The 13915-nt window shown below is 39.9% G+C and overlaps 1 protein-coding gene across 1 annotated transcript; it reads right to left on the reverse strand.

Annotated features, from left to right (window-relative positions):
* Positions 1–2137: 2137 nt before the first annotated feature.
* On the reverse strand, positions 2138–2944 carry LOC145821385 (uncharacterized). The gene has a single exon (XM_082917895.1). The coding sequence runs from the start codon at positions 2942–2944 to the stop codon at positions 2138–2140; it is 807 nt and encodes a 268-aa protein (XP_082774021.1).
* Between the last annotated feature and the right edge of the window lie 10971 nt (positions 2945–13915).

Raw genomic sequence — 13915 nt, forward strand, 5'->3', positions numbered from 1 at the left:
ACAGAACATAAATACAGTTGCACACAACTTTACTGTATTATTACTCATATTACTTATATCGAGTACTTATCGGGGTTATAGATTCGCACTGGTCTCATTTTCATAAGTAATTTCCTCCGTTAAGTCATAAAGATTTGATTTATTCACTTTCGGGTCATTCATCCGGTCTTGTTCAATTTGGTTTTCAATTCGGCAATTTACCATTGTCATTCGAAGTCATTCGGAAGTTGTCAAGTATACCAGGAAATTCATATATCGATCTCACGGCAGTAACCAAAATTTAGATGTAGTCATTCGTATACCGTTTATTAGCCTCGGCTCCCACATATTCAATCGTACTACGTGTCAATATAGAAGCAGTAATTCACAGAACATACTGATTATATATACTTCTAGGTAATCAAAGCTTCCATCAAACTAGTCTGTTATCAATAGATTCCATTAGTTTTGAAGTACAGTAACACAGAAGCAATCATTCTCTTCGTCAAACAAATTCGAGGTAGTAACAGTAATATCGGGCAATTGATCACATGTCATATATACAGTATTCCCATAATCTCCAAGCATAAGTTACCAAATTCCACAATCCCGTTCATGTGTTTCTAATCAGTTATAGGCGCATGGTAAAAGTCATTTATAATCACACAGTCCGCTGTTGACGGTTCACATTCTTCCTAAGTGTTCGAGATTGATTCAAGTTCTCATCGATTAGTTCCCTTAGCCATATGGCTCTGTTATTCAATCATAAACAATTCACAATCCCCTATAAGGTAATCAAATCAGATAACGACTTTCAATAAGGGTCTTCTCAGATCAAATCAATGAAAGTTCTACCCGGTCATGTCAGATAAAGTTCTACCCAGTCACATCGAGTAAAAGTTCAAAGCGCGAGTCATCAAACATAAGTTCCATCAGTCAAACAAAGGTCTCATCAAACCACAGTTCTATCAGATGAGATCAGGTAAAGGTTCTAGCCTTATTATTTCCAAACGAAGCACATTTGTTCTATAGTTCATACTCCATTCGCTTAGGTGCATAGTCAGTAGTTCTACAGTTGTTCTAAATTCCTCGGTTCTCAAATCACATCAGGTTTATGTATCACAATAGTTCATACCGAAGAGTTCAGGTCATATACAATGTTAAATTCTCCAAGTAAGTTCACATGTGGGTGCACAGGTATATAATTGTTCATATCAAGAAGTAAGCGTCACAGTCAATATAACAATTTCCCAGAGTCATAATCCCAACGGTCAAGGTATCAACAAATAATCACATCAATCATTCTGAGCAAAGGTATAGTCATATATGTACATATCCGGAGTCTAATAGCATCCACAAGCATAGGTATGCATATACATAAGTCCAAATATTTCCATAGCATAGGTAATTGTTAGCAAAGGTCCACAGTGTCGCACATATAGTTCACATCAAACAGTAGGTCTCAAAGTATTCATTAACCATAGTTCAACCCCATCAATTCTAATAGTATTACAAGCATGAAAACATGCATGCAGGTACGAGTCTAAAATCAGTTATTATTTAGGCATTCGTTCGCAGATTCACAAGCAGAAGTTCATTCTTTCAAACTGACATAGGTTCTTAATTTCAGAAATTCCCTACGCGACTGATTCATACATACAATTCGTGATCATAGGTCTAATCATTCGATGATGTCAATCAATAGATAACGGTTCAGTTCAAGTCATGGTCATACAGATTTTCCCAAGTTAAAATCAATCATAATGTGTTCCCATGCCCAATAGTTCTAGCATAATTCAAAAGGTCGCACCTAACAGTTCATATTAAAGTTTTGCAATACGGTACGAAGCTTTAACCCAGCAATTTCTCATTGTTCATAAGTCCTAATAATTCCCAAAACTTAGGTGATTCATTATAGGGTTTCGAGCATCTCATATAAAGTTAGTAAGTCTTCGAGATAGTCAATAACTAGGGTTCATAATTCTAATAATTCAATCGGTTCAGTCAACATTCCCACAATCTATATTAAGTTAAGAAACGAACGTTTCCCACACAAATTCCCACATAGACAATTGCACATAGTTAAGGTAATACCTGCGTCAGTTGTTTCAGTATTCCAAGCATTTTCTGGAACTAGGATGTAAACCCTTCCTTGCTTCTAGGTGTTGTTCGGATGAGCTCGTGAGCAAGATTTAGCTAAGTGTCCTTTCTGTCCACATCTAAAACAGGCTCCTGACAAGCGGCGACAAATGCCCCAATGTTGTTTCCCACATTCTCTAGAGATAGGTATATTGTTGATCACATTGCTCCCCCGACTTTCTTTGTTCACAGTTTTCACCCTAGATTTTTCATTCGCAGAAGTTGTCGAAGTACTAGTCATTTCGACTTTCTGTTTTTTCTGTTTTATTCTTTCTGATTCAGTTGGTGATGTTGGTTTTGATATTTTCAAGGCTGCTATGTTTTCCTCGGACATTAAAGCTCTATCAAGAACATCCACGTATTTTGGCAATTTTAAGACGCCAACTCGATCAAACACATCAAAGTCAAGCCCACCATTAAATTTCCTAGCCTTTTTGTAGTCAGTGTCTATCATGTGAGGTGCATAACGGGCTAACTCAGTAAATTTTGTTTCATATTCAGCCACAGTCATTTTTCCTTGTTTTAGTTGTTCAAATTCGGATACCTTCCTATCTTGGATGCATTGAGGAAAATATTTTTCGAAGAAAATTTCTTTAAATCTATTCCATGTCACACCCTCATTATCAGTTCGTACTAACATCCACCATCTCCTAGCCTCCTCTTTAAGCGTGAATGTTGCCAACAAAACTTTCTGTGCCTCAGTACACGAAAATACCTCAAATATTTTCTCAGTTTCTAAGACCCGAGCCTCAGCTTTCAACGGTTCAATATCCCTCTGAAATTCCGGTGGTTTCATCTTATTGTATTTCAGTGTCAGTGTTATCATATCATAATTAGTTGGTTCAGGTACGTGTATTTGCCCTTATTACTGTTGTTTCAGATTTTCGGTTAAGGCTTCGACCATTCTTTCTAACCGGCTAATTCTAGCGTCAGAAGATTCAGATTCGTCTATATTCCTTATCCTTTCCATTGGCTACACACAAACAAGTTACTTATTAATATAAGGAAAGTTTTCACTGTTCTCACATTTCATTTCATATCAGACGCGTTTATACTTTCATCGCAATTCAGATACAGTCATATGATCCTTACTTTCATACGTTCACGTTCACAAGATTCCACATTTGATATTGAAATTAACATTACATGTTATTCCACTTAACTTCTTCGATCATGCACAAAGTTTCATTTCAATTCATTTTCAATAAGGATGTGTTCATAATAGTTCACACACTTAAACATGGTAATGCAATGTCCTTATTTCATTTCTAGGACATCCTATAGCTCATATGGACACGTGTGTGCAGTATAACTCGTGCTCTGATACTACTCTGTCACGACCCAAACCCGTCCCTATAGGTTTAGTATCGTAACCGGCAAGTAATCCTTAGATTACCGAAGGCCTCTGAACAGATAAGCATATAATAAAGGGGCTAGCGGAAGTAAGTACATAAATATAGTTGTCCAATGAGCTGTGCTGACTTATATGAAACAGAATATTTAAAACTTTATATACATAGTCAAAAGTCAATCATACATTATACCCACACACATTAAAGTACTAAAGTACAGCCAACAAAATTACATCAAGTCAAATAGATATACATGACCAACAGAACTTGAACACAGGACACTTCGGGAACCTCCACGTGAGGCACAATGGCTGGCTGACAACCGAACACAGATCTAGACAAAAAGTCTCCTGACTTGAACTCTGGAATGCTCACCTATACATATATATATACAAACAGTGGGCTAAAGCCTAGTGAATAACATTAAGGTAAAGGGGTTAGTGAACGAAATCCGAACATATCATAAACAGAAAACGAATCATAACATAATCATTCTCATATCAGAACATAATAATGGTACATCCCATAGAACACATCACAGAACGTCTTCCGACTAGAGTAACTGGTTTCGGATACCGATTAAACACATATCACCACAATGAAGTGGCTAACGAGATCTCATAAACTTGTATGTCATAGACCCGCATTTTCATGCCGTCCCCCATGACTTGGGACTATCTATGGATACCATAATAGATTTCAAACTGGGGATGTTCGTTCACGTAAAACAGATATCATAACAGAAATCATAGCTTATCACATGTCATTTGGAACATAATTTCATATAAATGTATCTTTACGATAACGTTACTCACAGTGGTTCTCGCAAACGGTTAATCAATCTTCAGACGTTGACCTACAATCACAAAAGTACATAACACAACATATCTCATTATTACACGTTCACATGGCCAACACAGCTTAACTTTCATTACGTTGGTTCTTGTTCATACTTAGTACATTGATTAAAACACACACACACACTTGCAGTCTCGGAACTTGGTACATTCTTTTCTTAGTGTGTTTCTAATCCATAACCTCATTATCAAAGCTTAATTAAGGCTTATGAATGCCTAAGATGCAATGAGGATGCCAAAACATGAGTTGGAACACTTAGGCAAAATTTCTGAAAATAAGGTCCCCGCTCGAGTGTAGACTTCCTCGCTCGAGCGGACATGCAAAATGAGAGGGGTCGCTCAAGCGCATATTCCTTCGCTCGAGCGATCTGCAAACTTGGGAAAAAGTACTGGTTGGTCTCAATCTACGCTCGAGCTACAACTTCCACGCTCGAGCGGACATGCAAAATGAGAATGGTCGCTCGAGCGTACATTCCTTCGCTCGAGCGATCTGTAAACGACATGAAACTTCTTGGAGCTTGCAATTCACGCTCGAGCGGACTTTTGGTCGCTCGAGCGGAGTACACGCACTCAGAGTGGTCGCTCCAGCGTAAACTTCCACGCTCAAGCGTAGATGCAAATTCTAGAATTTCCAGATTTGATCACCAAGCTCAAAACTCGAATTCAACTATCCAAAACACATCTCTTGGGCCCCAAAACTTGAGATAACATAGTAAACTTGTAAAACATGAAGAATTTAGGATCATTTCATAAAATCATGGCCCAAGGGTTTGTTAAAAACTCACAATTTCAACTTGAAATTCAAGAAACAAACATGCATGTAAAATCTTTTCTTCAAACTTCATGAAACTAGTAAATTGAGCTCAAAGGCTCCTTGCATGAGGGAAATCCTTTTCAAAACATGGATTTAAGCTTTAAAATATGATGAATTACACATGCATGTGCCAAATAACTCATGATAACAACATAGATGCCTAAAATCAAACTTAACATGTCAAAACTCCATGAATTCATGTATGCATGTATGAATGGTAACTCAAATCTTCATCCTAGGCTCAATATACACATTTAAACTCACAATCTACATGTTAATAACTTAGATTCATAAATTTAGGAGTTGAATTCATATCTATAGTCTTGAATTAGTCTAGCCCTTGCACAAAATTGATGAACTCTAGTAAAATCTTTAACTTCTTCTTTAATCTCTCTTTCCCTCTCTCTAGAATTGCATTCTCTCTCTCAAGATGAAATCTTAGATTTTTCCACACAAGGGAAATGAAGGGAAATGAGCTCAAAAGAGCTAAATGTGATACATATATAGTTATGATGATATAATGCATTAATTGGGACATTAGGCTAACCAAACACGACCTAATTAATTGTTCTAAATCAATTTTTAATAGAATTTGCCACAAGGTTCTAAAAATTCCAAATAACATATTGATGTAATTAATTTCGGTTTCGGATGCCGATAAGGCTTTCAATTTACATATTAAAGTGGAAAATCTAAACAGGTATTTCTACAGGCAACAAATAGAAAGCCAAATATCATGCAAAATACAGAATAAACACATAATTTATTTTAATCCTCTCATTAGCATCATTAATTACGGATTAGTGGCTAATTACGGATCGGGGTTATTACACTATTCAGAATACAAAAAGCGTACTTTACACCCACGAGGGCGCCTTACTTTTATAACCAACACTAAGTTGATCCCTGTGGAAGCCTAGCTTCAATGGACTTTGGCTCAATGCCTCTCCAGGACTCTGAAATAGATAAAGATAAACTTCCTAAGAGCTTTATCCTTATCCAGGTTGAAGTCCTCCCTCATTTTAGGACTCTTGTAACTTATCCACTCATCTTGGATTCCGGTATCTCCGCAGATAACCTCGGTCTAGCCGGGATTACCTCGGCGTGAAGTCAAGGATACATGGCACCTCAGCTAGCACTTCGGTGCTACCTTGGCCACGTGTTACTATCCAAAAAATATGTCCCCACAACTGCCCCCTAGGTTCTATTACCTCAGCATCCTGAGGTGATAGAACCTATATCATTTGAACCTATAGCACGTCGGCTAAACTTGCTCTATCACTCATTACCGAGGTCATCATTCGTCGGCTAAATACGACCAAGACTTGGTCTGTTTTCATCAATGCTTTAGAATCAATAACCAAGTTTGTTTAAGTTTCTCAAGCGAGATCGTCCCCCTAGCCGAGATCCTGCTCTATTAAATCAAGAACTCTAAGAGTTTCAATACGCGTATGAACTGTCACACACAGTATTTCAACCGTTTTTGCTATGCGTCTTTCCCCTACTGAGCCGTGCCTGACACACGCCATTAAATCGCATCACATTTATGTGTGCCGTCTGACAAGCACGTCGTCCTAGGCACACTAATTGCCATTTTGCCGTCATTCTGCGTGTTTGATCAAAATCATCTCTCTCTCCGTCTTTTCATTTTTGCATCTTCGTTTTCGTTCAAGTTCTCTCTCTACTCCCAAATCCTCCATTGTTGCTTTTACGAAGCTTTCTGTAACCACTTTCACTCTCCTCCTTCGGCGAGGCTTCTGCTGCATTTCTTTGCTCACTGCCACTGTCTGACATCGGTGTACTTCACACCGGCCATTTTTTTCGGTGAGTTACAATTTTCCCCCTCTTTAGTTTTTCATACTCTATTGCCTCTGCTTACTTGCCATGACAAACACATTCATGTTCTTTAGTGTCTGTCGGTGATTTTAAACTTCATCATTCGCATGTTTGAGCATGTTTTGTCTTGCAATTTTGTGTTTGTCCAATTAGTTCTTAATTCTTGACCTTTATGTACAAATTGCATACACACTCGCTTCACTTTGTCACTGTTCTTGGCCTTGCACACCTGCACAAACTTTACATAATGTTCTTTGAGTTCTTGCTCGTTTTCTTGAGTCTGAATCATGTTCTTATTTCTGTTTTCTTGCTGTTTTTTTTTTTAGATTCTTGCCTTTCACCCTCCTGTTTTAGTAACTCTAGGATTGGGATTTGCTTTAGAACTCCAAATTCTAGGAAAAATTGAAACAAATTTGTAACAACCCTCATATTGTTTACCGATTAATGACTGATTGAGTACCGATAAACAGTGATTACCGTTAAACTGAACTAATTATGACTGATAATTGGACTGGTTAAAGTACTGAACTGACTGACTGAAAATTGGAACTGAATTGACTGAGTATGTGTGTTAATTGGTATTCTATCTGTTTGATTGTTTCTTTGATCTGTTCACGTGTTCTGTTTAAACTGCTAATTGAAGGCCTTATTGGCGGCCGAAGCCGGAACTGATTGATGTTTTATGATCATCATAATTAATGTGATTTTATGGTAAATTTATCTGAAAACTGATTAGGTGTGATTAAATTAGATTAAATCTTGATCAATTGCTTAAGTTGGCCTTATTTACCAAACTAGCCTTAAGTGCCCACTACCTCATACACCTTTGAACTCATTACACTTGAATCAAAAACCATCTCCTCAGCCATTTCCCTTGTCATTGCCGACTAGAGAGAGAGAGTAAGAGGAAAAGAGTGATCCAACTTGATTCATCTTTAGAATTGCTTGGAATTGGAGGAATTGAAAGCTTAAGTGCATAATTGAACCTCTAGACTTGCATTCAAGGAACCTAGGTAAGGATTTCATCTTCTTATTCTTGTATTTGAACTAATTCTTGCATGGTCCATGTTAAATTGTAGAGCTAAGTCATGTTTTAGTTCATGCATGTTGATATAGAGCATAATTCATGCTTGCATGTTTGAATTGTTAAGTTGAGAGTTGGTTTCATGGTAAAAGGGTGCATGCATGTCCATAACTTTGTATTGGTCCATGTTTTCAACTTGTTTTTGGATCAATTGGCTCACTAGAGCATGTTTTGAAGCTTTGAAATGATTTGAATTCATGCATGGTTGCATGTTCATCGTATTCTCGAAATTGGTTTGAAATTGGGTTTGAATTAAACACCCTTGGGCTTTGGTTTCTCAAATCGAGCTTTGAACCATGTTATTCTATGTGTTTACAAGTGTTTTTCCAGAAATTAGCCCAAGAGGATCGGTTTTGATGCTTTTGAACTTGAGTTTGAGCTTGGAGGTGCAATCTGGGATTTCCAGATTTCGCACTCGCGCTCGAGCGGAGATAGAGACGCTCGAGCGTGGAATCCGAGCATCTAGTATCTCTGCACTGTTTTACAGTCCGCTCGAGCAGAGGATTGGGCGCTCGAGCGGAATCACGTGTCTCAAGCTCGAGCGGGCGTCGAGCGTCCGTCGAGCGGAGATTTCACCTATCCAGCACTTTTGACTGTTTTGCAGAACGCTCGAGCGGGTAATTATACGCTCGAGCGGGACTCTGTTTTCTGAAAAATCTGAAACTCCTTTTAAAAGTGCATCTTTGCATCCTCATCTCATTCTAGGCATTCTTAGACCTAGTTTAAGACATCTTGTTGAGGATATAGATGTAGAACACACCGAGGCAATTAGAGATTAAATTATGATATTTCCCAACTGTGTAGCTTAGTGTGTGTTCAACCTGTGAACTGTGTAGGGTTGGCGACTGGGGAGACACGCTCTAGCACACCGTAGCCCGAACTCTATGAGTAACAATTGTGTAAAGATATGTTCAACTGATTATCTTTGAATACTGAATTGAACTGTTTACTGAACTGGTATTACTGAATGAATGTATGTCCTTTATTTCTGAACTGTACTGTGGCATCCTTAGCACCTACTGTTTACTGTTACTGTTACAGAGATCTCTGTCGGTTCCCTCGTGGAGCCACTACTGTTTACTGACTGATGGCTATCATTACTGTTCGGTCTTTTAAGACCTACTGTTACTGATATGCTAATGGATGTACCACATATGACTGTTTACTGTACTGAGCAACTGAAATACTGATTGAAATGAACTGTTTTCATTACTGTAAGGACATTCATTCTAAACCCCTTTACGCTTTATGTTATTCACTGGGCTTTAGCTCACTGCTCATATATATATGTAGGTGTACAGGCACCGGATCAAAGCTAGAGGCGTCAGGGTTTTCCAGTTTTGTCAAGCCAACTACCGTACCTCACTGCGAGGTTCCGAGTTCGCCATGCTATGGCTTGGGGTGTCTTTTCCCCCGCTAGTCCCTGTTACTGTTTGTATTACTGTACTGTACTGTTATCAAGGGATTAGATCCCTGTACTGAATGTCTGTAAATGCTTGTATAGCCTGTACTGTTGTGATTATATGAATGCATGAAAAATCCTTTTGGCATACAGACTGTCACAGCTCATTGGGCATTGTTTATTTATTGTATTGGCTTCCGCCAGGCCCTGTACTCTGTTTTACTGGATTACTGTTCTGCAGGCCTTCGGTAATCTCGGATTACTGGCCGGTTACGGTGCTAAACCCATAGGGCCGGGTTTGGGTCGTGACAAAATTCCATTTAGATCTTCAAATACCCTTGCCCCAACATACGTTTAGGTTTTTCCGAGGTCCTTTAAACCTTAGAAAAAGAACACTTCCTTCTGAAATCCGACACCTCGTCCTTCTAGCTGATATCATGGGTATGTTCAGGTGGAGGGTAAACACCCTAACTAAGTTAGAATACTTTAGGTAGGAGTTTACCATCCCTACCGACGTTCATCTTGGGTTGGCAGGGCAGGAAGACTCCATCATGCCCAAGGACGACTCCATGCCCTTCCCAGTGGTTGCCTTTTTAGAGTGTGGTCTTAGGCTTCCTCTTAATATTCTCTTCCGAGAAGTTCTTAATTATTATAAACTGAACCCAATGCAGCTAGCCATTAACTCTAATCGAGTTATCAATGGTATAATTGCCTTAGCTAAGAGAGAGAATGCTAGGGTTACCCTTGCTGATATCTAGTACTGCTACACCATGTGTGGTCTTAAGTCAAAACACGGTTATATCTACTACCTTAAGCTGAGGTCGATGGAATACAAACTCGTTGCTGACCTCCCAAACTCAAACAAGGGTGCTAGAGACGATTACTTCATCGTCTCAAACAACTGGGAGTTTCAACCAGATGATGACCTTCACCTTTATTCCCTAAGCCGAACAGTTTTCAGAGAGGGAGATGGTAAGAGCCAAGTGTCACATTTTCTTACTTTTAAGTCTTTCTTACTTTGATATTCTTGTATATGCTCACGTCCATTCGTTTTGTCTTTGCCTCTCTTCCTCAGCCCCCGAAGGACTTCCGTAAAAACTTCTACCCCAGCAAGGACTTCAAGAAGCTGCTGGACTTGCTTGTTAACCAGCGCAAGGCTCCTCTGCTGCTGATTTTCATCCCAACCTACAGATCGACTTTGCCCGACGTCCCCAAAAAGAGCAAGTCCCCCCCTTCTGCTACAACTTCTGCAACAACCTTTTTACCTCGGCCAGATTAGGAATCCACCTCTAATCTAGCAGAATAGCCATCAACCTCAGCTCCACAGCTGATTTCACCTTCTCAACGACAGCGCTGACGTCGAGCTCTACTGTAAGCACCAGCAGACAGGACTCGAAGCCGAAGACACCGAAGTGCTAACAGCTCTACCAGCAATTCATTTCGGTACGGAAGTTACAGTCACTGCAACCTCTGACGAGATGGGGGCGCAAGAAGGTTGTTGCGGAAGACCTTTTGGCTGACATCCCCAACATTGTTACCGTACAATCTTCACCATCCTAGTCTCAGCCAAAGCCAAAGCCAAAGAGGCTAAAGAAAGGCCAACCCAAGGCAACGGTAACTCAGATTGATACTGAGGTCACCTTGCCAATTTCAAAGCTAGCCGAGGGCGAGAAGACCTCTTTCACCACCCAGAAGAGGCCCGCCGAGGCCGAACCATCCAAATCCACCAGGTCAAAGAGGCCGAGGTCAGAGTATGCCACAACCTCGGGGTCCCTAAAATCGAATGCCCCCTGGGCCTCTCCAATTACAATCGAGGACAAGCCAGTTAGAGCCGGTAACAGCGCGACTGACATCAAAGTCGGTGTTGCCCTCTTTACTGTCTTGCTCCTCCCAAAAGACCTCGAACGCAACGCCGATGTCAGTGAATATGAAAACTTCGCTCTGATGTTGCAGTATTCTGTACAAGTAAGCCCCTAACACTTGGTACTTTTCATCCTCTGTTTTTCCATACTTAGTAAAAATTACTAACTTTTGTTTTATCCATTTTTTCTAGGCGATCCAGCACGCCCACTCCTTCGCAATACAAGCTTTTGACATCAAGAAGGAGTTGGTCAACAAGACCAAAGAGGCTGTAAGTTTGCTAAAAACTGTCAATAAGGTCGAGGCCAAGATGAAAACACTGATGGATTAGGCTAAGGCAGCCAAACAGACCCAAGAAGAGGCCGAAGAGAAGGCAGGAGCTGCTGAGGCCGTTGCTAAGGTCCTCGAGGTTAAAAAGAAAGAGGTTGAAGCAAAGACTGCCGAGGCCCAGGTCGAGCTCATTGCTGCCTTGGCCACAAAAGAAGCCAAGATCAAAGCGGCGGATGAGAAGACGTATGCCGAGGGGCGGCCGACGTCAAAGAAGACTACAAGAAGCAAGTGAAGCAGACATGCAACAAGGGTTTCACCCTTGGTTGGATGGCTGCTTTAAAAGAGTTGGATGTCCCCGAGGATTCTCCTCTCAAGAATGCTAGTAACCTCGTTCTGCCATTCCCTCCATTTTTAAGCCAGTACTAGGACGACGCTGAGTCCGAGGATCAGGCTGAGGCCGAGAAGAATGAAAAAGCTGCTGGGGCCAAGTCCCTAACTCTGAATGAGCAAGTCTTGGACTTGACTCAGGATGAGGAAGATGAGGTCTCAAAAGACACTACCCCTGAGAAGACAACAACTGACGTGCCTATCGTCGAGAAGAGCATCAACCAGACTCTTCAAGAGATCGATGTCGAGCTCGTGGCTGAGAAGGCTGCTGAGAAAGGCTCACAATTGTCTTCGAAGGTTGGGACACAACCAACTGTTGGCACCGAGTAGTCCATTTTGATGCTTTTCTTTATTTTTTATGCCTTGTATTTTTTTTTACTTACCTTTGAAACAATGTTAGCTTTAATTTGGCCGACGTGCCACCTTTGTAACCCGAACAAGTAATCTCTTCATCAAGCCGAAGTGCCCTCTTTTGTTTTTTTCTTTGAATGCAAGTCTTCTTTATTTTTGACCAAGTGTTTGAATGCTTGGCTTTCCTTTACAGTCTTGTATGATTGTATGTCCTTCAAAGTACACCTTAACTGTGCAATCTCTTCAGGGAAAAATACCTCGGATATACCCACTGACTTGTTTATCTCGGCCTTATCTTGACACTTGAAAAATATTGTAAAAAATATTTTCATAAGTGCTATATAAAACCTGCCACTTTACTTTTACTTTGCAAGACTTCTATCTTCAAATATCTTCCAAGTCTTGGCAACATGGTAATCTCGGCAAATGCGAGGATACTTCTTTGGCTTAACTTTAACTTGTAAATTTTTCTTAAAATTTCAACAAGTGTTAAACCATCATTCCTTTAAAATAACCTAACTTTAACTTGTAAATTTTTCAAATTCCAACTCCCAAGCATCATTCTTCCACTCTCTGCCCCCTAATGTGAACTTAAGTGTCACGACCCAAACCCGCCCCTATGGGTTTAGTACCATAACCGGCCAATAATCCGAGATTACCGAAGGCCTGCTTAACTGTAAAATAGAGTACAGGGGCTGGCGGAAGCCAAATCAGTAATTAAAAGATGTCCAATGAGCTGTGACAGTCTTTATGCAAAAAGACCTTTCATATCATATACAAGCAGTACCAAAACAGTATGTACAATATATACAATCATCCAGGACAGGGACTTAATCTCTATTTAAAATAGTACAGTACAAAAACATTCAGTCTATACAGAACATAAACAAAAAGGGGGGAAAACTAAAACACCCCAAAAGCCCTAGGTTGACGGGCTCGGAACCTCGCAGTGAGGCATAATGGTTGCCTTTGACAAAAGGGAGTCTAACCCACGCTCCTAGCTCCGGTCTGGTGCCTGAACACCTACATATATATATGAGCAGTGAGCTAAAGCCCAGTGAATAACATAATGCGTAAAGAGGTTAAGAATGAATGTCCATTCAGTATAGAAAACAGTCGATTGATTCAGTAAATCAGTCATTCAGTCATAACAGTCATATGTGGTACATCCAATAGCAGGACAGTACAGTAAACAGTAGGTCTAAAAAGACCGAACAGTCAATGATGGCCATCATAACAGTAAACAGAAGTTCCAAAATAGGAACTGACAGAGATCTCTGTAACAGTAGCAGTAACACTAACAGTGGTTGCTAAGGATGCCACAATACAGTTCAGAATAGACGACAAACATTCATTAAGTTAACAGTAAACAGTTCAGTTGATCATTCAGAAAACATTCATTTTCGAACATATCTTTACAACATTATTACTCATAGAGTTCTGGGCTACATATAAGCTAGTACGCGTCTCCGGATACCAACTCTACACAATTGCAGAATGAACACACACTAAGCTACACAGTCAGGAGACAATAACATAATCCCTATCTAGACTTAGTGTGGTTCTACATCAATATCCTCATTA

Source organism: Camellia sinensis, chromosome 3 (assembly GCF_055761805.1).
Source record: "Camellia sinensis isolate YWXY chromosome 3, ASM5576180v1, whole genome shotgun sequence".
Taxonomy (NCBI): Eukaryota; Viridiplantae; Streptophyta; class Magnoliopsida; order Ericales; family Theaceae; genus Camellia; species Camellia sinensis.

Excerpts from the sequence above, each read along its gene's own strand:
- LOC145821385 (XM_082917895.1), bottom strand. The coding sequence starts at position 2,944 with ATGATAACACTGACACTGAAATACAATAAGATGAAACCACCGGAATTT.